At 40.1% G+C, this 25,996-nt stretch overlaps 1 protein-coding gene across 1 annotated transcript in view; it reads left to right on the forward strand.

The window, feature by feature from the left end:
* The window catches only part of lmbrd1 (LMBR1 domain containing 1), a 297,592-nt gene that overhangs the window by 231,896 nt on the left and 39,700 nt on the right, over window positions 1-25,996 (forward strand). Inside the window, exon 14 of the mRNA XM_072558080.1 lies at window positions 21,373-21,457. Coding sequence (XP_072414181.1) covers window positions 21,373-21,457 — 85 coding nt within the window. The remainder of the gene's footprint in view (window positions 1-21,372; window positions 21,458-25,996) is intronic.

The raw sequence follows: 25,996 nt of genomic DNA on the forward strand, positions 1-25,996 counted from the left end.
AGCACCTCATTTTCTGCTTGAGAACTCTTTATCTCAACCCCTACACATCTCAGACCTTGTTATCACATGATCTGCTACTACACACTACCCATTGTTAGCCACTAATAGTCCCCATTAGCAGCCATTCATTCTTCTAGGCTGATCACCATTCACTTCTTTGTCCAACTTCCTTCTTTCTCTTTGGGCTCTATCTCCAGCTATTGATAATTTCTTACCTCCTCCCTCCACCCTCTCTTCTTCGTAAAAAGCAACTTTTTCTGATCTAATATCCTTTCCAAGGAAGGATCAGTGGATCCGAAACGTTAACTCTGATTTCTCTCTCCAGATGTTGCTGGATCTGAGATTTTCCAGCAATCTCTGTTTTTGTTTCTGATTTCCAGCATTCAGTTCTTTTGGATTTTTTTAGTTAGCAAATTGATTCCTGCATGATGGGGCTGACATATGAGGAGAGATTGAATTGGTTATGATTGTATTCATTGAAGTTCACAAAAATGAGGAAGGTACTAATATAGATACCCATAAAATTCTGAAAGGACGAGATAGATTAAATGCAAGAAGGATGTTCCCAGTGGTAGAGGAGTCCTGAGGCAGTGGTCATACTTTAAGCATAAGAGGTAAACCTGTTAGGTCTGAGATGAGAAATTTCTTCATCCAGAGTGGTGGATGAGTATTGGAATTGGCTGAAGCCAAAACAACATGTTTTTAAAAAAGAGTTAAATATCAGGGGATATGGAGGCAGGATTACAGTATTGAGCTTGATGATCAGCCATGATCATATTGAATGGCAAAGCAGGCTTGAGAGGTCAATTGGCCTCTGCCTGCTCCTATCTTTTGTGTTTCTATGTGGATGTACAGTATGTAGATTTCCAGAAGGCATTTGATTAACTGTCTCATCAACGTTATTGTGGAAAATAAAAGCTTACTGAGTAGGGGGTAGCATGTTGTCGTGGATAGAATTTGATTGGCTGATCGAAAGCAGAGATTAGGTATAAATCGGTCTTTTACAGGTTGGCTGGATGTCGTGAGTGGAGTGTCACAGGGGTCGGTGCTGGCAGTCCAACTCTACTATTTATATAAATGACTTGGGTGAGGGGTCATAGGTGAGGTTACCAAATTTACTGGTGACTTGAAGATAGATAGGAAAGTTAGTTGTAAAGAGAGCAAAAGGATGTCTAAAAAGGGATTACCTAGATTAAGTGAGTGGGTACAAGTATGACAAATGGAGCAAAATATGTTAAAATATGAAGTTTTCTAGTTTAGCAGAAGAATGAAAAAGAAGTATGTTATCGAAGTGATGGGAGCTTGCTGAATTCTGAGGGGGTGTGGGGATTGGTATCTGATGTCTTTGTGCATGAATTCGAAAACGTTGGTATGCAGATGTGCAACAAGTAATTAAGAGTAGTATTATTTATCACATGGGAAATTGAAAGCAAAAGTAAGAGACCAACTCATCAGTGCAACGATAAGCCATTTGCAGCAAGCTTTAATTCAAAAGTGTTGAGTAGATTAATTAATACAGTTAATGGTTGGGCCTTGGGTAGTGTTGGAGGACAGAGGGACAGAGGGTGCAGGTACGTAATTCTTTAAGTTTGTGTCACATATAGACATGGTTAAAAAGGCATTTGGCACGCTTACCTTCATTGCTCAGCCCTTTGAGTATAGGAGTTGGGTAGTCATGTTGAGGTTGTACAGAACATTGGTGAGACGTCTTCTGGAATACTGTGTCCAGTTCTGGTCGCCCAGTTATAGAAAGGATGTTATTAAATTGGAGAGGGTGAAGAAAAGATTTACCAGGATCTTGCCGAGTATGGAAGGTTTGAGCTATAAAGATAGGCTGGGACATTTTGCATTGGAGCATAGGAGGTTGAGCGGCTTGGCTCAAGCGGCTTGGAAGTCTAGGCTTGTATCCACTGGAGTTGAGAAGAGTAAAAGACAACTTGGTTGAAATACTTATAATTCCTGAGGGGTCTTGACAGGGTCAGTGTGGAAAAGATGTTTTTGTTTATGGGGGAACCTAGAACTAGGGGTCACTGTATAAAAAATCATCTATTTAATCTGGATGAGGTGAATGTTTTTCTTTGAGGAATCTGAATCTTTGGAACTTTCTTACTGAAAAGGTTCGGGACATAGAGTCCATTAATTTTTTTTAAGGCAGATATATTCTTTATCAGCAAGGGGGTAAAATGTTATTGGGTAGGTAGAAAAGTGGATTTGATGTTATCATGGACTAGACCAAAACATATCAAGGAGCTAGCCTGGACCCTAATTTTTATCTTGTTTAAAACAAGTGTAAGGCACTGTGTTCCAAATGTGACTCAACTGATCAAATTACTGGATTTTGAGCAAAACACACTTTCTTCTTACACCACAGTTAAAATATAAACAAAACAAGATGAGTTGGCATAACTTGACCTCTACCAAAATACTAAACAAAGTAATGGATATTTTAACTGCTACTCTTCAACTGTTCCAATATAGGAACATTCCATTAGCATACACTTGGCAAAGGCAAATTTTGTGAAACAGGTTTCCCTCAGTTGCTATCTCCTCCAATACAGGAGAAGGACCACCAACAGAATAAACTAGCAGCAGAGAGATAACTCGCGCTTTTTGCAACAGCACCAGAGAGAGCTGGATCTATCAGTTTCGACTCCAACAGCTGAAAGTAAAAACTAAAACCTTGGTTCTGAGAGAACTGACTGCAGTTCTCATGCCTCTTTTGTGTAATTTAAAAATAACCCAAAGCTATTTACTCTGCTTTCCATAGAGCAAACGCCTCAACAATAGGTTGACAACATCCTTCTTCAAGTGCAATAGGACAGAACAAGTCCTCCTTAAATAATAAACCATCAGTATACAATGGTGGCTTCATTTTCAAAAACTTTATTCTCGTGCTCTTAGTACTCTACCTTATAAATATTACATTGAATATCTGCATGCTTAGGTTTAATGCCACAGTTCATTTCAGTCCGTTTCTTCCGCCATCGGACACTTTTGTCTTCCTTCATTAAAGTTGTGACAACAGGTTGGCAATTGTGATCTCTTATCCTCCCACATGTATAATTTTCAAAGTGAATTCTGTCGCAACAAACTCCATCTAAACAGTCTGGCATTTTTAGCCTCAAATATTTCCAACAACTTTAAGGGGTTATGATCAGTATATGCAATTGTCTTGATTCCTGATGAAGGGCTTTTGCCCGAAAAGTTGATTTCGAAGCTACTTGGATGCTGCCTGAACTGCTGTGCTCTTCCAGCACCACTAATCCAGAATCAGATACATTACTGGCAATATAGATGTTGAAATGTTGCAATGCCGACACCAAACTCAAGGTCTCAATGGTGGAATCCTTATTTTGATGAATATTCAACTTTCATGAAAACTACCCAAGGTCTTTCTATCCTTTCATTGTTGTCTTTTAAGAATACAGCACTGACACCCAGAACACTCACATTGATAGCTGCCGTGAATAACTTTGCATAGTTAGATGTTACAGACACCAGAGCAGTGGTCAATGCAGCTTTCAGATTGTCAAATACCTTCTGGCACTTCCCTGTCTACTGAAATTTTCTGTATTTCTTCAATAGGTCAGTCAGTGGAGAAACCACACACTTAAAGTTTAGTTTATATTTTTGATAAAAACCACTCAGTCCCAGGAATCGTCATACTTTCCTTTTATTCAATAGTGTAGGAAACTCCCCAGTAACCTTTGTATTCCGATGAGGCTGTCTGACCATGTCCAATGGTATCGCCTAGGAACGTGAGTTGGGCTTTTGCTAACTCACTCTTAGCCAGGTTTATCACCAAGCCCAATTCTGCTTGGTGCTCCCAATGTTCCTTCCACGTATGACTAAAAACCACCAGATGTCTATGTACTTCACATAATTGGGTAAGCCTGCAATTATGTTAATGGTTAGTCTTTGAAATCTGGTTGGCATATTTTTCAAACCAAGTAGCAGGACTTTATACTGGTAAAGTCCACTCAGTGTCACAAAAGCTGAAATTTCCTTCGCTTCGCTCAGGTCACTTTGATTTTTCTTTGGAAGGTAACTCAATAATTTATCCCAATTTTTCAGAATTTCTTCATTGTACAATTTAATCTGAGGAATGTCAAATTCAGAATCATCTGGATTTGGTTCTAAACTCTTGACTTGTAACCAGAAGCACATTTTCCGTTTGCTTTTGTTCGCTATTAAAATATCCTTTGGGCATATTCACAAGGATCATTCTGAGATTTCCTTCTATCTGGCTGTCTTATAAAATTATGCCCCTCACTCAATTTCCTTTTGATTTGATAAATCCACTAAACCTTGCCTTTAAAGGTTCACCTACGACTGGACACTTACCTCCACTAGCAAAATTACGAATCTTTGATTTCTTTTCTGCTTCCTGTTTCATTACATGTTGTACTATTTTTAAATGTTGTCCAACCAATTCACCCACTCTATTTAATCTCTCCCTAAAATTTGACACATTATCCAAATATGAAGTCTCTAAAATCCAGCTCAACAATTTTTTCTCAATTAATTTCAGTGGTCCTCTCATTTCATGCCCAAAAAACTAATTCAAATAGACTGAAAATGTAGTTGATTCATTAGTTGCGTCCCGAATTGCAAAAAGTACAAATGGAACTCCTTTACTCCAGTGCACTTAGTGGTTTTGTCTATAGGCTGTTATCATGGTCTTATAAAGTTTGATGCTACCATTCTAACGCTCCCTGCGATTCTGGATAATATGCAGTGGATTTGAATAGTTTTATTCCTCAGCTATCCATAATTTCCTTGAGTAACTCTGAATTAAAGTTGGATCCTTGATCCGATTGTATTCTGTATCAGCTAAAAACAATTGAGAACTCAGGTAAAATCGTCTTAGCATTATGGAATGGCCTCTGGAACTCTAATAGACATATCCATTATGGTCAACAAATACTGATACCAACTTTTCATTTTAGGGAAATTTACGTAATTAATTAAGACTTTTGTGAAAGATTTCGCAATACTTGACCTCTTTTGGGAAATGGGGCAGGACAGGTGACTGAGATGTTAGTGGGGCAGAACTTTGGGGCCAGTGATCATAATTCTATTAGTTTTAAAATAGGTTTGGAAAAGGATAGACTGGATCTAAAATCCAAAGTACTAAATTAGAGGAAGGTCAATTTTGATGATATTAAGCAAGAACTTTTAAAAGTTGATTGGGTACTGGAAAATGGGAAGCCTTCAAAAATGAGATATCAAGAGTCCAAACAGTGACTTCCTGTTATGGTGATGGGCAAGTCTGGTAGCGGTAGGAAATGCTGGATGACTAGAGAAATTGAGGTTTTGGTCAAGAATAAGAAGGAAGCAAATGTCAGGTATCAACAGCAGGGATCAAGTGAATTCCTGGAAGAGTATAAAGGCAGTAAAAGTACACTTAAGAGGGAAATCAGGAAAGCAAAAAATGGACATGAGATAGCTTTGGCAAATAGGGTTAAGGAAAATCCAAAGGGTTTCTATAAGGACAAAAGATTAATAAGAGAGAGAATAGGACCCCTTAAAGATGTGCAAGGCCATCTATTTGTGAAATCGAAAGGAAGTGGGGGAGATACTAAATGAGTATTTTCCATCAGTGTTCACTGTGGAGAATGATATAGAAGATAGAGAACTTGAGAATATGAATAGTAACATCTTAAAAATGTTCATATTACACAGAAGGATGTGTAGGGCATCTTAAAATGCATAAAAGTGTATAAATCACCTGATGAGGTGTTCCCTAGAATGCTGTCGGAGCTAGGGAAGTGATTCCTGGGACCCTTGCTCATATATATGTTTCATTGATAGCTGCAGGTGGGATGTGGAAAACTGGAGGTTAGCCTAACATCAGTGGTGGGGAGGGGATCCTGAGAGATAGCATTTAAACGTACATGGAAAGGCAAGGACTGATTAGGAATGGTCAACATGGCTTTGTGCGAGGGAAGTCATGTCTCATTACTTTGAGTTTTAAAATAAATTGTAACATTGATGAAGGCAGAATAGTGGACTTAATCTATCTGGACTTTAGTAAGGCATTTGACAAGGTTCTGCATGGTAGACTATTTAACATGGTTAGATCACATGGAAAACAGGGAGAACTAACCATTTGGATGCAGAAGATAGTAGACATGGAGGGTTACTTTTCAGAATAGAGACCTGTGACCAGCAGTGTGCCACAAGGATCCGTGTTGGGTCCACTGCTTTTTGTCATTTATGTACATGATTTGGATATGAACGTAGGAGATATGGTAGTATATTTGCAGATGACACCAAAATTAATGGTGTAGTGGACAGCGAAGAAGGTTACTCTGAGTACAATGGGATCTTAATCAGATGGGTGAATGGGCCGAGGAGTGGTAGATTAGTTTAATCTGGATAAATGTGAGGTGCGACATTTTGGAAAGGCAAATCAGAGAAGGACTTATACACTTATGGTAAGGTCCTGGGGCGTGTTGCTAAAAATAAACCTTGGATTGCAGGTTCATTGTTTCTTGACAGTGGAGTAGCAGGTCGACAAGATAGTGAAGAAGGTATTAGGTATGCTTGCTTTTATTGGTCAGTGCATTTAGTATAGGAGTTGGGAGATCATGTTGCCCTATACAAGACATTGGTCAGGCCGCTTTGAGAATAGTGCATTCAATTATAATCTCCCTGTTTTAGGAAAGATGTTGTGAAACTTGGAAGGGTTCAGAAAAGATTTACAAGGATATTGCTAGGGTTGGAGGATTTGAGCTATAGGGAGAGGCTGAATACGCTGCAGCTATTTTCCCTGGCTTGTTGGTGGCTGAGGTTTATAAAATCATGAGGGGGGGGCGTGGATAGGGTAAATAGCCAAAGTCTTTTCCTCTGGGTAAGGGAATCCAATACTAGAGGGCATAGATTTAAGGTGAGAGGGGATAGTTTTAAAAGGAACCTAAGAGGCAACCTTTTCAAGCAGAGGTTGTTGCATATATCTAATGAGCTACCAGAGGAAGTGGTGGGGGCTGGTACAATTACAGCATTTAAAGGGCATCTGGATAGATATAATGAATAGGAGTGGTTAGACGGTTATGAGCCAAATGCTGGCATATGGGACTAGATTTATTTAGGATATCTGGTTGGCATGGACGAGTTGGACAGAAAGGCCTGTTTCCATGCTGTCCATCTCTATGACTCTAAATGCTGGGAGGGGTATTGAAGGTGCTGATTTTATCACAGTCTGACATTTCCAATTACCTGACACATATGACATGTCCGGAAAAATTCAACCATATGTTTATGTAATCCAGGCGAATAAAAATGTTTTTGTATTTTGGTTTGAATTTTCCTTACTCCAAAATGATCTCCTACTGTCACCTCTTGCCATAAAGATTGACTTGCTCCCACATCTCTTAAAATCGTAATTTCTTTAGCTACTCCTCCCGGCACATATGAGTGAACCGTACCCATGTAAGTAAATTCTTTAAAGTGACCTGGCATTTTCTTTTGAACCAACCCCTGACTGGGTTATACATTCTTTTGCAGCACACTTGCAACAATTGTACTTTCCTTTATCGCTTTAACAAATCCACTGGCTTATCCTGTTTTCCCACATACGTCTTCCCAGTGCTTTTTTTTAAAAAATACTGTGACTTCATATGGCCTACTATATTACAGTGAAAGCGCCTGAGGATTTTTACTTCTTCTCCCCCCATCTTGGGTATCCTTTTTAACCTGTGGTAAACTATCTTTCTTTTCCCCCCAATATTTATTCCTCCCAGACTGAGATTGATATTGGGAGCCAAACTTTGATTTATGAACTCACTCATAATCGTCTGCAATTTCTGCTACGGATCTTGCAGTTTTAACACTCTGCTCTTCTACATGAGTTCTCACTCCTTGAATCATCATATCCCTGCAGTGTGGAAGCAGGCCATTCTACCCATTGAGTCAACATTGACTTTCCAAAGAGCAGCCCAGTCAAACCCACCTATCCCTGTAACACTGCATTTCCCATGATTAATCCACCTAGCCTGCACATTGTAGGACACAATGGGCAACTTAGCTTGGCCAATCAATCTAACCTGCACATCTTGGGACTGTGGGAGGAAACGGAATCACCTGGAGGAGACCCACACAGACACAGGGAGAATATGCAAACTCCACTCAAGGCTAGAATTGAAGTCGGGTGCCTGTCACTGTGAGACTACAGTGCTAACCAACGAACCACCGTGCCGTCCCTGGTGCGAAAGTGAATTTTTGAGCTTCTCCAAAGTTTGTCTGAGTATATTGTTACACCAATTGTTACAGTTAACCTAAGAATGCAACTTTTAAAAAACAGTTTTGTGATTTACACATGAAAGAAGTGAAACTATCATGGTATTCGAACAGATGAAAGACTCAGCAGGCAATCAAGGTATTTTTCAATGTATAATTTCAGTTACATCACACTGTAAATTTTTGCTATAAATTCTGTGCCTTACAATTGTGTCCTCCACAACCATCTGATGAAGGAACGGCGCTCCAAAAGTTAGTGTGCTTCCAATTAAACCTGTTGGACTATAACCTGATGTTGTGTGATTTTTAAGTTTGTCTAAGAGCATCATTCATTTGATCTATTTTCAATGCCCTTATACACCTATCAAAACTACTTTGTTCCTTGCAAGCTATGTACGTTTGACCAGGTTCCCTCCTTAGATTCCTAAAACATAGTCTGTAGGCTTCTGGTACCAGTTATATATTAAAATAACATACTTTAGCTACTACTCATTAACTTTTCCATTATAGTGGCATCCCATTAACACACCCTTGGCATAGGCAAATTCAGCAAAACCCTCACTTGCTATTTCCTCCAGTCCAGGAGAAGAAACACCAACAGAATAAATCTAACAGCAGAGAGAGAACTCAAGCTTTTTTGCTCCGGTAGAGACAGAGCTGTATCCAGCAGCTTTAACTCCAAAAGTCTCAACTTCAACAAATGAAAGCAAAAACTATAACCCTGGACCTGTGTGAGCCTGACTCCACCCTCTCATGCCTTTTTTGTGTAATTTTAAAGAACAACCCAAAACTATTTAGTCTGCTTTCCATGGAGCAGAGACTCAGCACCAGGTTGACCCCTCTTCAAGAGAAACAAGGCAGAATAAATCACCCTTAAAGACACCTATCATCACAATGTTATGATCAGATTACCCAAAGCAGACTGAAGTAGCTGAATGGTTTACTCCTGTTCCAGATTGGTATGTTCATATATTGTATGCAAGATCCTTTTGTGACCTTTCTTCTCTTTCTCCTGTCTTGTGCACAATGCAATTGGTCCTGCTATAATATTAAAAATCACACAACACCAGGTTATAATCCAGCGGTTTTAATTGGAAGCACATCAGCTTTCAGAGCGCCACTCCTTCATCAGGTGATAATCACCTGATGAAGGAGCGGCACTCCGAAAGCTAGTGTGCTTCCAATTAAACCTATTGGACTATAACCTGGTGTTGTGTGATTTTTAACTTTGTACACCCCAGTCCAACACCGGCATCTCCAAATCATGACTGCTATAATGTGTGTTTCTTCAACACAAATTGACTTTAACCTGGTTGAAGAACTTTAGACCGGTATTTGCAGAATGCCAACTTCCCTTTCCTGTATTGGTTAAAATGTGTTCCCGGTCTCATTAGTTGAAATGGCATGGCTATTGCGTGATTTTTTAAATAATGCAAGGTCACACAAGACTGAACTATTGCATTATATTCAAACCAACTGCACTGTTTGCAAGGGAATCAGAAAATGTTTCCATTTGTTGTTTAAATTCAGTCATGATATGTTATATTTTATTGTTATCCACAAGTCTTTGCATAGTTTATCTGTAATGTTATCACAATGCTCTTATGAAATTAGTTTTGACTTTAGAGTGAGCTTTCTTTAAACATTAATCAGTAAAGACTGCTGCATTGTGTCAATTTTGTAGAGGAGGAATCTACACTATGAAGTAGCATAGCGAAAATTAATTCTAGTCATAATGTCAAATGCATTTATATTGTTTCCATAATTTCAGCAATTGCTTCAGTTTTTAAACTTTGGGTTTCTGTAATGCATAGTACTCAATATTGGGTTGAACCTACTGAAAGGGGGCGGTCACTGTCGAATTGCCATTTCCTTGCTGTTTTCTTAACTTGCACAGGAGCTCTGCATTTCTGGCCTGGATTTCTAATTTAAACCACTTGAGAAATGTAGAGTAAAACCTGATTTGAGACTCTTCTGTTTCGTGTTGAATCAACGTTGTAGGCCAAGACCTGGTTTAATTTTGATTAGTAGAAGAGTGTGGTGCTGGACAAGTACAGCATGTCGAGCAGCATTCAAGGAGCAGGAGAATTGATGTTTTGGGCATAAGCCCTTCATCAGGAATGAGGCTTGTATACCAAGGGGGCTGGGAGTTATATAGGAGGGGGGTGGGGCTGGGGGGAAGGTAGCTGGGAATGCGATAAGTAGATGAAGGTGGGGGTAAACGTGATAGATCGGAGAGGTGGTTAGAGCAGATGGATGGGAAGGAAGATGGAGAGGTAGTACCATTCAAGGGGGTGCTGTGAAGTTGGAAGGTTGGGACTAGGATAAGGTGGGAGGAGGGGAAATGGGGAAACTGGTGAAATCCACAATGATCTTGAGTGGTTGGGTCCTGTACTGCTTGACCGGCTATGCTTTTCCAGCACCCCACTCTTGGTCTGTCATCTCCAGCATCTGCAGTTCTCACTTTCTGCCGTTTTAATTAGTCTAACTGCTACTTTCCTTGGTTTAAAGGTCACAAAGGCAGTTTGACAAACTATAGAGAGTAAAATAAATGTTTAGGGAGGATTGCAGATACTGGAGATCAGAGTCCTAGAGTATGATGCCGGAAAAAAATAGCTGGGCAGATAGATAAGGTGGAGGGCTGCCAGGTGGGTGTTAGGGTTGGGAGTTGGTCAGGTTGGATTTGCCATGGAAATCTGAGTGCTGAGTCAGGTACTCAGTATTATACTTACCCAGAAGTTAGAACAGCTTTAATCCTCTAACTTTCCCTGGGTAACTATCGAGGCAAGTGAATTATAACCCTTCATTAATTTCTGAATCTAACCGAACTGGGGACATTTTCAGAGGGTTCCAGCTCATAGGTAATTGTCCACCATGTGTTTCAATCTCCTAGGCAGTTCCCAGACAGTCCATGCCTCAGGCTGTCTTAGGTGTCCAGCAGCACATCCTTCAGAGTCCATCAATGCAGCAATGCTCTTTGAATCAGAAGATTTGGGCCAGTACAATTTTTGGCTGGAACTTCTTGTAGCTGAGATCATCACCCATGAAGGCAATGGTTTGATCTTGTGTGGCACAAACTAAATATCTCTTGGTTTCGCCTGAGAAGTCTTGTCTCTAAAGTACCCACATATAATTCCATTGGAGAGATGATATATAAAAGTGCTGCAGTAAAAGTTAAAACCGGTCTGATGGTACATCTCAACTGCACTGCCTGGAAGGATTGTTGAGGTGGGAAGCCTCACAACTTTAAAGTACTTGGATGAGCACTTGAAGTGTCATAATATTCAAGGCTGTGGGTTTAGTGTGGGAAAGCTGGACTAATATAGGTAGTAGCATGCATTTTGATGGAACAGAGTCGATGGGCCAAAGGACCTTTTCTTTACTGAGTGATTCTATGACCTCAGGACGAAGGTGGAGAGGGAATGGAAAAAATTCATAAGATTTATAATTCCTGTCATCCTGGACATTGTGGTGACCTGAGATTCCACTTCTAGACTCACGATTGAGAGCCACCTCCCATAGGGGATTGATTAGGACGCTTGAAACTCCAAGGCCCAGGTTGTCTGCTACTTCCAATTGTGCCTTGAGAGGGGCAGAAAGTTTGTATTTTGTGTATAATTCTGCTTGGGTAATTTGCTGCCAAACTATAGACGCAGTAAGAAGTGGGTGTAAGGGTGATATGTACTGGTGATTTTCGATACATTGGTGTTAGATATGATCTTGAGTGCCATTAATTTCTGCTAGGCATACGTTATGCTGAGCAGAGTGAGAGATTAGAGATGGAAAGTAAGGATGCTTCATTGACATTATGTGTGAGATCATTGGAGTTTTTCAGCACTGCTGCTATGTCTGATGGCACATTCCCTTGAGACTCCTACTCCAACCCGTGAGGGTATCTTCTCCGTCCTGGGCAATGAAGTGTCGTTACTGGTGTTCTCGTTGCTCACTATATCTTCCAAAACACTGTTGTTGAATTGGGGATCTCATTGCCTTGTATGCTTAGCCCATTACAGTTCCTGGAATTTTCCTCATTGATTTTGAAGCATTCTCCAGTTCAGCAAATGATCCTTTAAGGCTCTGACCACGTGGTCATCAAACAGTACGCCAAGGTCTCCCACAAACTTCAGAAGCCAGATGCTGCTTGGAGCAGAGAGGAGCAGCATGAAGGTCACTTGTAACCATTCAGTTGTAACTTGTAACACCTATAACCATTCAGTTGAGTCGGTATACTAAGTTTGCATACTCCTTGTCTTGAATTGAATGGTCATGGACAGATTGCAGATTACACCCTCAAAAGTCCAAGTTGTTCAGTTTTTAGCCCTAAATTTAATGTGTTCCCCCTACCCTCAGATAAAAATATAATTGAATAGCAGATTGTGCAGTGCATCTTGGATATTCAGGGAAGAGTAAACTATTAGGGCATGATCTTTCATCCGTGAACCAATATACAATCTTTGACTCAAAAGCAGCACAGTAAGAATTTCTTTAAAAGGTCTGCGAATTTGGTAATTGCTTTTAGGAATGTTTGAAAAAAATACTTTTAAGTGTTTTCATCAATTGTAACAGGACAAATTGTTTTTTCTTGTAAAAATAAGTCTGTGTGGCCTGGCAATCCTTGGAAGTTGGAAGCAATATTGACAAAAAACTAAATTAATTAAGAAACCATGCAGTTGGCAAACCTGAAAGAGACCTGCAGGCTTAATAGAGAGCTACATCAGTGTCCATTTGCAGAACCAAAGAGAAAGAAGTCAAATCCAGCAAAGTTATGTTGAATTCGTACGAGAAGATGTAAATCACTATCAGCAAGAGGTCAGTTTTCCTTATTGACAGAAGAGGCAACAGAGGCTCTGAGATGCAATGTGTGGAATGGCAAATGTGGTTTAAAACCTGGACAGCTTTGTGATTAGTTTGGAGCCAATATAGAGTTTATGTTTGTCCAGAAGTAACAAAACACTGAACTGTAGCACATTTCGTGGTCGGTTGAAATAAAACCCTGGAATGCTACATCATCTAGACTTTGTACCCTAAGGAAGACAGGGTTTATAATGTGTGCTGTGATAGCTATACACATGAAACTCAAAGATGAAAGTTGCTGTTGGAGTGAAGAATGTTATTTTGTGGAACTTTGAAGGTATGGGCATTGAGCTAATGATTCTAGTTTTGTTAAATGTATCTTGGTTGTATCGACTATTTAAAGTGAAGTTTACTTTTCATTTGAAGGAAGATATTGTTGGCAATTTCCTCAGTAGTGCATTATTCAGTAAAGTTGATTATTTTGATTTGCAGCTTCTGCTTGGAGATTTTAACGAATGGTTAAATTTTTTAACTTAGAACTAATGAGGAAGGAATATTTGGCATTTCTTATTTATGGAATCTGTGTTATGTGTGAAGGATAGGAAAATATCTACCTGTAAATCTACATTATTGCTGTATTGTATTTGTTTTGGTATTTTCCGTTCTCCTTTTTTAACCTTGCCTCAAGATTGCTTACTTCAAGGTTGTTATGTACTTGCAGTTTTGTTAAGCTTGTGGTTTTGGGCATATCGCTGATATTAAGACTAAAATGCTTGCCTCTCGGCCAGATGGCGTTTGAGTCCCAAAGCTGCTAGTCACACAACTGGTCTGTTGTTGGAATTTTATAAATTCTAGGTCAGAATGTGCTGTGGGAAAGTGACCTTATCATGATGTTAGGGAATTTTAACCCTGATGGGAGACAATGTTGGCCTAATTATGTTAGCTCTGATGTAAAAGTCACCTACTGATTTCTTGGTTGTAAGAAGAGTTCCATGAATAGAGATGGTGAAGTAGTTCCAGGAAACTGGATAATTCAGTAGCGTCTTAGCAGAAGACCTTTCCAAAGGCATAGTTGTCCTATGGGAGAGTCCTATTAGGTGACAATGTATATTTCAGATCTTTTGGTAGATGTTTGTTTTGTTCAGATGTTTATAGTATTATCAACGTGGGACTGTTTTTAAAAACATTTTTCATGGTATACGAGCATCATTGGCAAGACCAGCACTGGTTGCCCATCACAAATTGCACTTCAAAAGGTGAGAGAGAACATCTGACTTGAACTGCTGCAATCTAAGTGCTGTAGGAAACAGATTTTTGATCTAGAAACAGTAAAGGAAAAATGATACATTTCTGTGCAAAGATGGTCATTAACCTGGTGAGAATCCTGCAGACTGTGATGTTTCCATGCATCTGTGGTTGGACTTACATCACCTGAACTTCAGTGGTTCACTATTAGGACATTTATGGGTGAGTGTTAAATGGTGATCTTGCTGAATGAAGAAAAATGATAGAAAAATAATCCTACTTATTTGACCTCCTGAGAAAAAGATTTTCAGAGTATTCTCAACCATTCCTTTTTGGCCAAATGTAAATTGTGTAAAGTGCCAGTGTGTTCTGACCTTGCAAGTTACATATTAATGCAACACATGTTGTCTGTCTCAGCAGATTCACAAGATCTACATATCTCAGCAACTAACCTGTACCACACAAAGTTTGATTATCTGTTATTTTCTTGTCACCTTCAATCCTTTCCCCAATCAGATAGTCATCAAACCATCCCTCAGTAAAACGGCTTTCTGAAAATCTCTTCTTTATATCCACAGTCTGTCTTTTATTAATTGTGAAAAGGAGGAAAGGCAGGCAGAGGGAAGGACAAAAATTGTTTTTACTCTAGAGCTATGATTGAGTCTCATCTAATTATGTCTAAGCAACCTCCAGCTGTGACCATCTAAGCCAATTGTTTAGTTGTGTCTTTTGTTCTTCTTTGTGGCTGATGCTTTCTGTAAGATATGATGTGGAGATGCCAGTGTTGCACTAGGGTGGGCAGCAAAAATCACACGACACCAGGTTATAGTCCAATAGGTTTATTTGAAATCACAAGCTTGAAGAGCCCCCACTCAGGAAGCTAGTGAAAAAGAATACATTGGGCACAAAATTTATAGTAAAAGATCAAAGGGTTACACAACTTATACAAATGTATTGAACAAACCTAGATGACTATTAAGTCTTTAATCAGTTAGAATGTGGTGCAGGTTTCGATTGATGAATACATAAATTCCTGCCTCAAGATAACTTCAGGTTTTATCAGACTAAAGGTGATACCTTAGGTCAGACAATGCTGTTTTGGTGTGAGGCCATATTTCAAGTCTGTTTGTATCTCATCCTGGAGCCAGACCAGTCTTATTTCCAAAGTATGAATTTATAGCATGCCACATTGACTGACTGCCAAACGGATCATGTGCTGTTTGAACAAAATAGAACGTACCTGCAAATTCAAGTCTGCAATTTCACCCCATAGATTTTTGTGTGTGTGGGAGGGGGTGGTTGTGGTGGGGGTGTAGTGGAGTGTGTGTGTTTGCGTGCGCATGTGTGCTTTAGAGAAAGAAAGTGTGTGTGCTTGAGAAGGAGTGTGTAGGGGTATGTGTGTGTGAGATCATACGTGAGAGAGGGTGTGTGTGTGTGCGTGCGTGCGTGTATGTGTATGAGAGAGAGAATGTGTATGTGTCCATGTGTGTGTGAGAGTGTATGGTGTGGTGGGGTCACCTGTAGTGTAACATGAACCCCAGTTGAGGCCATCCTCATGGATACTGAACATGGCTGGCGACTCTGCATTGTTGCCAGTCCCGAAATCCACCTTGGAGGATGTTCGCCTGAAAATCCAAGGCTGAATGTCCTTGACTGCTGAAGTGCTCCCCCCACTGGGAGGGAACATCCATGTCTGTTGATTGTTGCACGTTGTCCACACATCCACTGTTGTAGCTTCTGTTTGGGTTTTGCCAATATACCATGCCTCTGGGCATCCATACCTGCAGCATATGAGATACAAAGTTAAAAATCACCCAACACCAGGTTATAGTCCAACAGGTTTAATTGGAAGCACACTAGCTTTCGGAGTGACGCTCCTTCATCAGGTGATTGTGGAGGGCTCGATCGTAACACAGAATTTATTGCAAAAGTTTGCAGTGTGATGTAACTGAAATTATACATTAAAGAATTGATTGTCTGTTAAGCCTTTCATCTGTTAGAATACAGTGATAGTTTCACTTCTTTCATGTGTAAATCACAAAACCCTTTTTTTTAAAGTTGCATTCTCGGGTTAGCTGTTAACAATGGTGATAGCTAGACAATATGTTGAAGGTGTTAGCCCCCTGTGTTCTCTGTCTATGACCTGATGTTTAGATTGATTCTAATCTAAGAAGTGAGATAACAGAGTTTTACATAAATTCATGCAGCTTTTGAGCTCAGAGTTCTACATGAATGTATGTAGTTTTTGAGCAAAGTGCAATGTAACTCTGCAAGTACAAATTCACCCCACAAAATATATGTGTGCATGTGGGTCTTTGTCTGTGTGTGTGTCTGTCTGGGGTGGGGGTTGTGAGTGTGAGAAAGTGTGTGTGTGTGTGTGTGTAGTGAGTGCAGAGTGTCTTAAGTCTGTGAGGGTGTGCATGTGTGGGAGTGTATGTGTCTATAAGGGTGTGTGTGGGTGTCTGTGTGCGCATCTGTGTGTACCTGTGTCCATGTGTATGTGAGAGTGTGTGTGTGTAGGAATATCTGCATGTGTGTGTAGTGCAATGGTGATCACCTGTAATGTGACATGAACCCAAGGTCCTGGTTGAGGCCCTCCCAATGGCTACCGAACTTAGCTATCAGCCTCTGCTCGGCCACTTTTCTCTGCTGCCTGTTCCGAAGTCCACCTTGGAGGATGGTCACCCGAAGGTCCGAGGCTGAATGTCCTGGACTACTGAAGTGTTCCCCAACCGGGAGGAAACCCTCCTGTCTGTTGATTGTTGTGGGATGCCCATTCATCCGTTGTCGTAGCCTTTGCTCGGTTTCCCCAGTGTACCATGCCTCCGGGCATCCTTGCCTGCAACGTATAAGATAGACAATGTTGGCTGAGTCACATGAGTACCTGCCATGTACAAGGTGGGAGGTGTTCCCAAGCGTAATAGTGGTATCAATGTCCACAAATTGACACATCTTGCAACGTCCACCGTGACAGGGTTGTATGGAGTTGTCCTGAGAGCCGGGCAGTTTGCTACGAACAATGATCTGTTTGAGGTTTGGCGGTTGTTTAAAGGCAAGTAGTGGAGGTGTGGGGAAGGTCTTAGTGAGGTGCTCATCCTCATTGATAATGTGTTACAAGTCACGAAGAACATGGCGTAATTTTTCAGCCCCTGGGAAGTACTGAACAACGAAGGGTACCCTGTCAGTTGCAGCCCGTGTCTGTCTCCTGAGGAGGTCATTGTGGTTCCTTGCTGTGGCACGTCGGAACTTGCGGTCGATGAGTTGAGCATTGTACCTCGTTCTTGTGAGGGCATCCTTGAGTACCTCCAGGTGTCCGTCATGTTCCTCCTCATCTGAGCAGATCCGGTGTATGCGTAGGGCTTGTCCATAGGGAATGGCTGTTTTAATATGTTTTGGGTGGAAGCTGGAGAAGTGTAGCATTGTGAGGTTGTCTGTGGGTTTGCGGTAGAGTGTGGTGTGGAGGTGTCCGTCCTTGATGGAGACGCACATGTCCAAGAATGAGACAGACAGTCGAGAGTAGTCCATGGTGAGTTACGCTAGCCGAGTCACATGAGTGTCTGCCATGCATGGTGTCCCCACTTGCATTTTATAAATTTTTACTTTGGAAATAAAACCAACCTTTCCTCCAGATGAGATACAAACAGATTTGAAACATGGCCTCATGCTGAAAATGTATTGTCTGACCTAAAGTGTCACCTTTGTTCTGATGAAATCTGAAGTTATCTTGCGGCAGGACTTTACATATTATTCAATCAAAACCTGCACCTTCATTCTAACTGATTAAAAAATTAATAGCCATGTAGGTTTGTTCTGTGCATTTGCATAAGTTGTATGGCCCTTTGATCTTTTACTATAAATTCTGTGTCCAATATATTCTTTCCCATTAGCTGCTTGACGAAGAAGAGGGGACTCCAAAAGCTTGCAGTTTGAAATAAACCTGTTGGGCTATAAACTGATGTCATGTGATTTTTGATGCTGTGAGATACAATTTTTTTTTCTTGTCTTTTAGTTTATTCCCACTACCTGAATAATACTGTTTGAATCAGTGGCTGTGATCTCTTACTTGATGTTTCTTAATTAGAAGTGAATTTTAAAGGAATTATAAGTGACAGTTCAAATCCAGCCCTCCCAAAATGTCATATTTATGTTCATTAAAGATAGTTTAGATGAAGGAAAAAAAGATAGGATTTGTTTTAAAGCCAAATTTTGAATATGACCCACTCATCTAATCCTCCCTCATGATGGCTGCTCTTGTAATGTAAATCTATACAGTAAATAGTAGAACAAAGTATTTTCTACAGAGCAAGTATAGATTTTATTCTCATTTTTAAAAAATTACTTGGAATTATTAACTTTTCTAATTGCTCAGAAGCTGAGAGTTTTAATTGCGTACTCTTTACATGGTAACTGGTTCATTATGTTTTTTTTGTACAAAAGAATTTATTGAATTTAATGATAAGTTGCATTCTTTCTTTCAAAATTCATGTTGCAACTAAATTGAAGGCTGCTTTTCTCAATTTAAATTAGGTAAAACTTCCATTTCATGGTCTTCAGTTAAAATACATGTCCCTATTCATTTCATCATTGAAATTTAACATGTTTTTTTATCTTTGTTGTGATAAGTTGGACAAACAATTAAATAGAATGCCTATTTACCGCCTTTTATTTGTGAACGTCTGGTTGTTCCAACCCCCATTCCCTGTTCCTTTCTGGATAACGGGCAGCCAGAACCTCTGGACAAGTAGCAAAAGAGCTAGAAAGAAGAGAAGAAAGTGAGAACTGCAGATTCTGCAGATCAGAGTCAAAAGGTGTGGTGCTGGAAAAGCACAGCCAATCATGCAAGATCCAAGGAATTGGAGAGTCGACATTTTGAGCCTAATGCTCAAAACCTCAACACTCCTGCTCGACAGATGGCATCTGTCTGGCTGTGCTTTTCCAGCACCACATGTTTTGAAGCAAAAGAGCTGGAACCTACTTATAAAGCCTTGACATTCTTCTGAAAAATATATCTCCATATGTCAGTCCCATTTTAATTGACAGGGACAAATTGATCTGATCTGTCAATTTTTTTAACCAAGTTTAAACTACTGTGCGCAGCGTCTTATTTTCTTTTCAAGGCAGTTATAAATCAAATCATTTACTGCCAATTAAAATGCTCTTTATAGTCTAAATATAATTAAATCCTAATTTTTGTCACAAACCAGACAACAAATGATAGTGTCAACCAGGAATGATGTTTGTAAAATTTTGTTTGCCATGCCGTATCATTCTAAAATAAAGTAAGCGACCACCGAAGCTTAGAAGTGCACCTTCTGTCACCGTTACCCCATCGTTCAATCTTGTTTGTTGGTAACAAATGAACATTGATAAGCCTCAAGGTCACTAGCACAGATCATTCACTTATAAAAAAGATTAAGTGCAACATTGAGCTTCTTAAAATATATTGGTGCATCTTTTTAATAAAGTTTGAAAAACTGAAAATGTTTTAGTTTTAATTAATCTCTAATCCCAATTTAACTAGTCTGAAGTTTTATTTTGAATTCTGGTTGACATTTGCTTGGGCATGTGCATTTGTGGCTTGTCCAGTGCATTTTTAAGTATGAAATTTCCAATGCAACACATTTGGAGCAGGGAAATATACAGAACTATAGATCAGTACTATTTCTAACTGCTGTGCACCAAGTGCTGGCATAGGCACACTGGGGCAAATGGCCACCACTTCTGTTAAATTATCTGCAGTCTCTGTTGTGAAAATTATCCATCTAACTTATTTTGATTTTAAGGTGTTTCATTAATCCTCTTATCTAAATGTTTCTAACAAAGTAAATGTCTTACAAATTGGCAGGTGAGTTGCACAGCGACACATGTTTTGCTAAAGACAGGGATTAGAAACCTTATACTGTGTATAAAATGGAACCCAAACATATGGAGTGAACATTTTGGCATTTGTTCCAAGAGATCACACAAAGTTGATTCTTTTCCATAGGTGGCAAACGTAACTTTGAATTGAATGTTCAAATGAACAGTTTGGGTTTTCTGCAGCATATCTATTTGGCTATTTCAGTATCTCTTTGGATATATCTTAACTGTGAAGCACACAGTAAATGAAATGATCTGAACTTGTTTACCCAAACCTATCATTAAATAAACAATTGAATTGGCTCATAAGGTCAAACTATTATTCATCATATTCTAAGTGCTAATACTACAATTTGGAAGCAACTTTTATTTGCTCACTAAACTGACTAGAACTAGTTTGAGATGGAGAGTAATGGAGTATTTGCATATTTGTATTATTCCTATATATTGATGCTAATAAGTGAAATAACGTTCAGAGATGTTGTTACTGCTCAGTTTGGTTTCCTTTGCTATCTGTAAATTATGAACACTGATTATTCGTATTTTTATATCCTATTTTTAAAAATTAGTAATGTTTTGAGGATAAAGAAAAGAAGTCTTTAATTTGAGAATGAAACTGACTCGACATTATATATGGAAAAACTTGGCGGCATGGTGGCTCAGTGGTTAGCACTGCTGACTCACAGTGCCAGGGGACCTGAGTTTGATTCCAGCCTTGGGCGACTGTCTATGTGGAGTTTGCATATTCTCCCCGTGTCTGCATGGGTTTCCTCCAGGTGCTCTGGTTTCCTCCCACATTCCAAAGATGTGCAAGTCAGGTGAATTGGCCATGCTAAATTGCCCATAAAGTTAGCTGTATTAGTCAGAGGGAAATGGGTCTGGGTGGGTTACTGTTTGGAGGGTCAGTGTGGACTTGGGCCAAATGGCCTATTTCCACACTGTAGGGAATCTTCTCTTAAAAAAGACTTGTTTGGGTAGAAAAACTGGACTTGTACACTGGTCACTGAAGGTTAATTTTGGAAAACATACCACAACTCATTTCTATTGGGACAAAGTCCTTTAAAATGGCAGGAAATATTCACTTAATGAAAACAATTTGCAGCTGTAAGATCAACCTACTTGTGAGGGACAGAGGTTTTTAGATGAATCAAATGTGCTTTAATGTAAGGCAAGTAAGCTTTATGTAAACACAGTTTCTGATATTTATATTTTTGTGTGTATTTTTTTCTTCAGGTCAACCATACTTCATTTAGCTTGAGGCAAGCGAATTCAAATGCAACTTGGGTGACGAAGATGTGTGATGCAAAGGCACCTGAAGGTGAGTTGATGCAATTTCTTGCAAATTAATGTTCAATCTTCCTTTTATCAGATAGACCTGTAGAGTTTATATTAAAGCCAAAACACCGTGTATAGCTTTGCAAGTAGTATGTTTTGAGAGCTGGCAAATTTTGCAATTTGACTAAAACTGTCAATCATAAACATTTTCTGTCTAATGTTAAAAAATGTGCATTTTGCTATTTATGTTATGATCTAATAGTTGATTTATTAGATGACCTGCCATGGTGCATTGTTGTGTAGCCTTTGCTATGGTGGTTCATAACCATTTCTTACCAGCGCCATTCTGCTGCAAAGCTCAGTTGATGTATCCAACATGGTTACACTGCTGAGTATCAGATTGCAGCCAGTGAATCTCTAACATTGGTTATCTTTTATCAAACCCATGCATACTTTTGGTGCTTCCCGAAAATCTGTATACGGCCACTTAATCCACTGACAATGGCCAGCTTCCCATGCCATCAACTCTGCAATTTCAAATAAACCAGTGTTGTGTGATTTTTGATTCTGTGTAAATGTATATTGTTTTTTCTTGTCTCAATTTATTCCCAGTAACCGATGTAATTTGAAGGGGAGTTTGAAGAGAAAACTGTTCTCATGCTAATAATGTTCCTGTGGTAGAGTTCACATAGACTAACAAAGTAAATCTGGCAAGTGACAGTGTGTCATGCTGTGGATACACTGCTTTGATGACAAGTGTGGATATTCAACCAATGAGCAGTGGTGCCTCTTAATTCCTTTCTGCTAAATAGTGTCTAGTTTCTTGAATTTACAGGCTGTAGGAACTCAGACGAAAAATGAAAAGTATTTCACTCTAATTTCTAGAAAGTTAAGCGGTTTTGAAAGATAAAAAGATGAGTTACTTGTTTTAATAATAGTATCTATATGGGGGGACCAATTAACCTCTAGTAACTTTACATGACTATAAAATGTGATGGGGCTTAGTGAGGGTGCCATTTAGAGGTTACAGTAGTGGTCATTATATGTTATTGGAATTAGATTTTATTGTCACGTGTAATCATGTACAAGGATACTGGAGTTCAGTGAAAAGTGTACAAAGTCACCATTTCCGCTGCCGTCTCAGATTCATAGGTACGTAGGGTGGCATGGTGGCTCAGTAGTTAGCACTGCTGCCTCACAGCACCAGGGTCCCAGGTTCAATTTCAGCCTCAGGCGACTGTCTGTGTGGAGTTTGTACATTCTCCCTGTGTCTGCGTGGGTTTCCTCCGGGTGCTCCGGTTTCCTCCCACGATCCAAAGGTGAATTGGCCATGCTCAATTGCCGATAGTGCTAGGTGCATTAGTCAGAGGGAAATGGGTCTGGGTGGGTTACTCTTTGAAGGGTCGGTGTGGACTGGAGGGGCGAAGGGCCTGTTTCCACACTGTAGGGAATCTAATCTGTCTAAAAAAATGTTAGATATAAAGTAGAAAATATTGCAATGTTAAAAGTTCAACGTTGCAGTCATTCTTAAGTGCTTAGCCATGGGCCTGGATGTAGGTTATTTCACCCTGAAGTAGAGACCAACACCAGCAGGAAGCAGTTGGCCAGCCTTGAGTCCCTTTGCCATGCTATCCGGCACCAGTTTCCTTCTACTGACTTCGTCATCATCACAAGTCTGCACAGGGCTGATCTTGGGAATGCAGCTGCTGCTGAACCTGTTTGGGCCCAAACTGACCTTCCTGTGCCACTGCCAGGAACACACTCTCGCCTCCCTCTGCTAATGCTGCTGCTGCTGGGAGCACAAACTTGACTCCCTCCATCACTGCCGCTAGGAAAAAGCATTACATCAGACCCACTGGACACCTTGAAGCAGCTGAGCACTCCACAGAAGGTAAGGAAAGAAAACACACTGGAGAAAGAAAGAAAAGTAAAAATGTATAGAGCAGACGACCTCTGGGTAGGAGCTCATACATTGTGCTACTTGCTACCATCTTGAACAGTGGCCTATCCTGGATAGTGCCCAAGTCCCCCTATACGCTACAGTGCTGTATTTCATTTTATTGTGAATAGAACTGAAAGCTGCGGGAAAACCAGAAATTGGCTCAAGTTCTGACCTTATAAATATTTTCTAATGGACCTTTTCAAAGATAAAAGCCTCTGGACCACATGGCACTTGAACCTAAGCATCTTAACTCCGTGGTAAAGATGATATTGCTGCACCACAATAGCCCTCAGTTCTGACTTTTCAATAAAAGGAGATTAATAGTGAAGCAGCTGAAAATTTTTAAGTCACAATCACATCTGAAGAACTGCTGTAGAGATGTCCTGTAACAGTGAACATCATCCTCTGACAACTGGGACTGTGCTCCGGGTGCTGAACGTTCCCTTTTAACTTCCACTGATGTTAGTTTCATTGGGCACCTTTAGTATCAATCTGGCTTGACTGATTAATGGTTCCTAATTCTTTTCTGGTATTATCCAATTATAACTAGATTATTTTCACAGCGTGTCGTTGTGGAATTTCCACTCTTGACCCTTGGGTTGTTCGCAGAATATTGTAACCACAAGCCCTGTAACATTGGACCAAAAACCATATTGACTGTACATTTAACTGTAGTATCCTGAGTGGTTTTACTTCTTCCATATACAAAATTTAGAAATGTGTTACATTTTGAACTATGATGACATTTAAGTTTAATCTTTTGGTAAAGGGTACAAGGACAATAAGAAGTTAAAATGCTTGTGATCTACTTCTGATAGTCTAAATAATAATGAATTCAAGCACAACTATTTTTGTGGTATGTAAGAAGTTCTTTTCTTGCTATGAATTGAGAGGGATACAAATGAGTGGAAACATATCGCCAGGTAACTGATCTGTATTTCCACTTCATGCTATATGCCTTATTAGTTCAAATCAGCAAAATCCACTGATCTCCGACTTCAAAATTTCAAAAGTGTTAGAGTCCACAGCTTTTTTTTTGTGTGTGAGAGAGAGAGAGAGATCAGATCTTTAATAATTGGCTTCCTGTTTTCATGCCTGAATGACCTAGGTCAGCTTTTTAAATTGTTTACAAAGCCTGCATTAGATAAAATAGTTTCTTTGTATCTACCCTATCTAATTCCTCTAGCTTTTCATACACCTTCATTATATCATCTTTAAAACTTTTAAACTGAAAAGGATCACAATTGTAACCTGTTTATGCATTTTAACTCTTCAAGCCTCAGTACCATTTGATGTACTTGGATTACACTCCCTCCAAAGCTATATTTCATATAGTAGACTGCCTATAACTGAAGGTTTTACTCCAGAAGGGGTCAGTCTAAAACTCCACATCACTGAAACATCACTTCTTTCCCTTTGTGTTCCACTCTCTGGGACAGTCAGCCCTCCATAGGTCTCTTGTCATTGGCCTGCCTGTCACTATTTCAAATAGGCTCAGACCTGTCATTTTATTGAGAGTAGCCCTGATGCTGCACAGAGCTATTGGTACAGTCTGGGGCCAGAGCAGTCCATCCTGGTAGTATTTAGAGCAGTCACTGTTTCAGGGTCTGATTCATTCTTTCCACCTGCCCTGATGATTTTGTGTGATAAGGACAGTGTAAGTTCCAATCAATCTCAACAGCTGGCAACTTATTGACATACTGTTCCCATGAAATGGGATCCCTGGTTTGAATCAATGCTAATCGGTAACCCCCACTGGAGTATATAGTCCTTACACAGTATTTTGACTGTGTGATTGACTGTGGCTTTCCTTGAGAAACAGCTTCCACCCACTTGGAAAACTTGCCCACAATTACCAGGGCCTCTAAATAGCCTTGACAGCATGGGAGTGAGAAATAATCAACCTGCAAGTGCTGGAATGCACTGGCACTTTCAGTTGGGGAACTTGCACTTTGGTTCCAGGGTTGTTCTGACAAGTGAGGCAGCAGTCCTTTACCACTTGGCCTTGTCCCCAATAGTTGTGCTGGAACTGGACTGTCATTTGTTCTGGTCCCAAATGTCTCCATGTGCTCGGTACAGCATCATGGTAGTGGGTGCAACCGATGGATTTGATTCCTGATGTCTCCAAACTCCATCTTAACATCGTCTATATCCATTTTCTATCCATTCCCATTTCTCTTCCTGGGAACGTTTATTCTGCATTGTTTGCTGTCCCAGTGTCGAGCTGGAAAATGTGCACTTGGGCTCATGGCAGGAATGATTGGAGGTGGCACTTACGGCTGCATGATCTGCCAGGGCATTACCCTGGGCTTCCATCGTGTTTACCTTTAGTGTGGGCTTTGCAGTTTAATATGGCCACTTCTTCGGGTAGCTGGACAGCTTCCAATAAGTCCTTGACTTCTTTCCCATTTCTAATAGGGGTTCCTGCAGCTGTTAGGAATCCACACTGTTTCCATAGTTGTATAAAGTTGTAGTCAACTCCAAAAGCATAGGAGTCCATACAAATGTTGGCAGACTTATCCTGTGCTATTCTGCATGCTTCAGTCAGAGACTGTAATTCTGCTTCCTGGATGTGGGAGATGGGCAGGCGGGTGGGGGGATGTGGGGGAGGGGCAGGCTTCCTGATGCCATGATGGTGTG

This window comes from Chiloscyllium punctatum, chromosome 3 (genome assembly GCF_047496795.1).
Source record: "Chiloscyllium punctatum isolate Juve2018m chromosome 3, sChiPun1.3, whole genome shotgun sequence".
Lineage (NCBI taxonomy): Eukaryota > Metazoa > Chordata > Chondrichthyes > Orectolobiformes > Hemiscylliidae > Chiloscyllium > Chiloscyllium punctatum.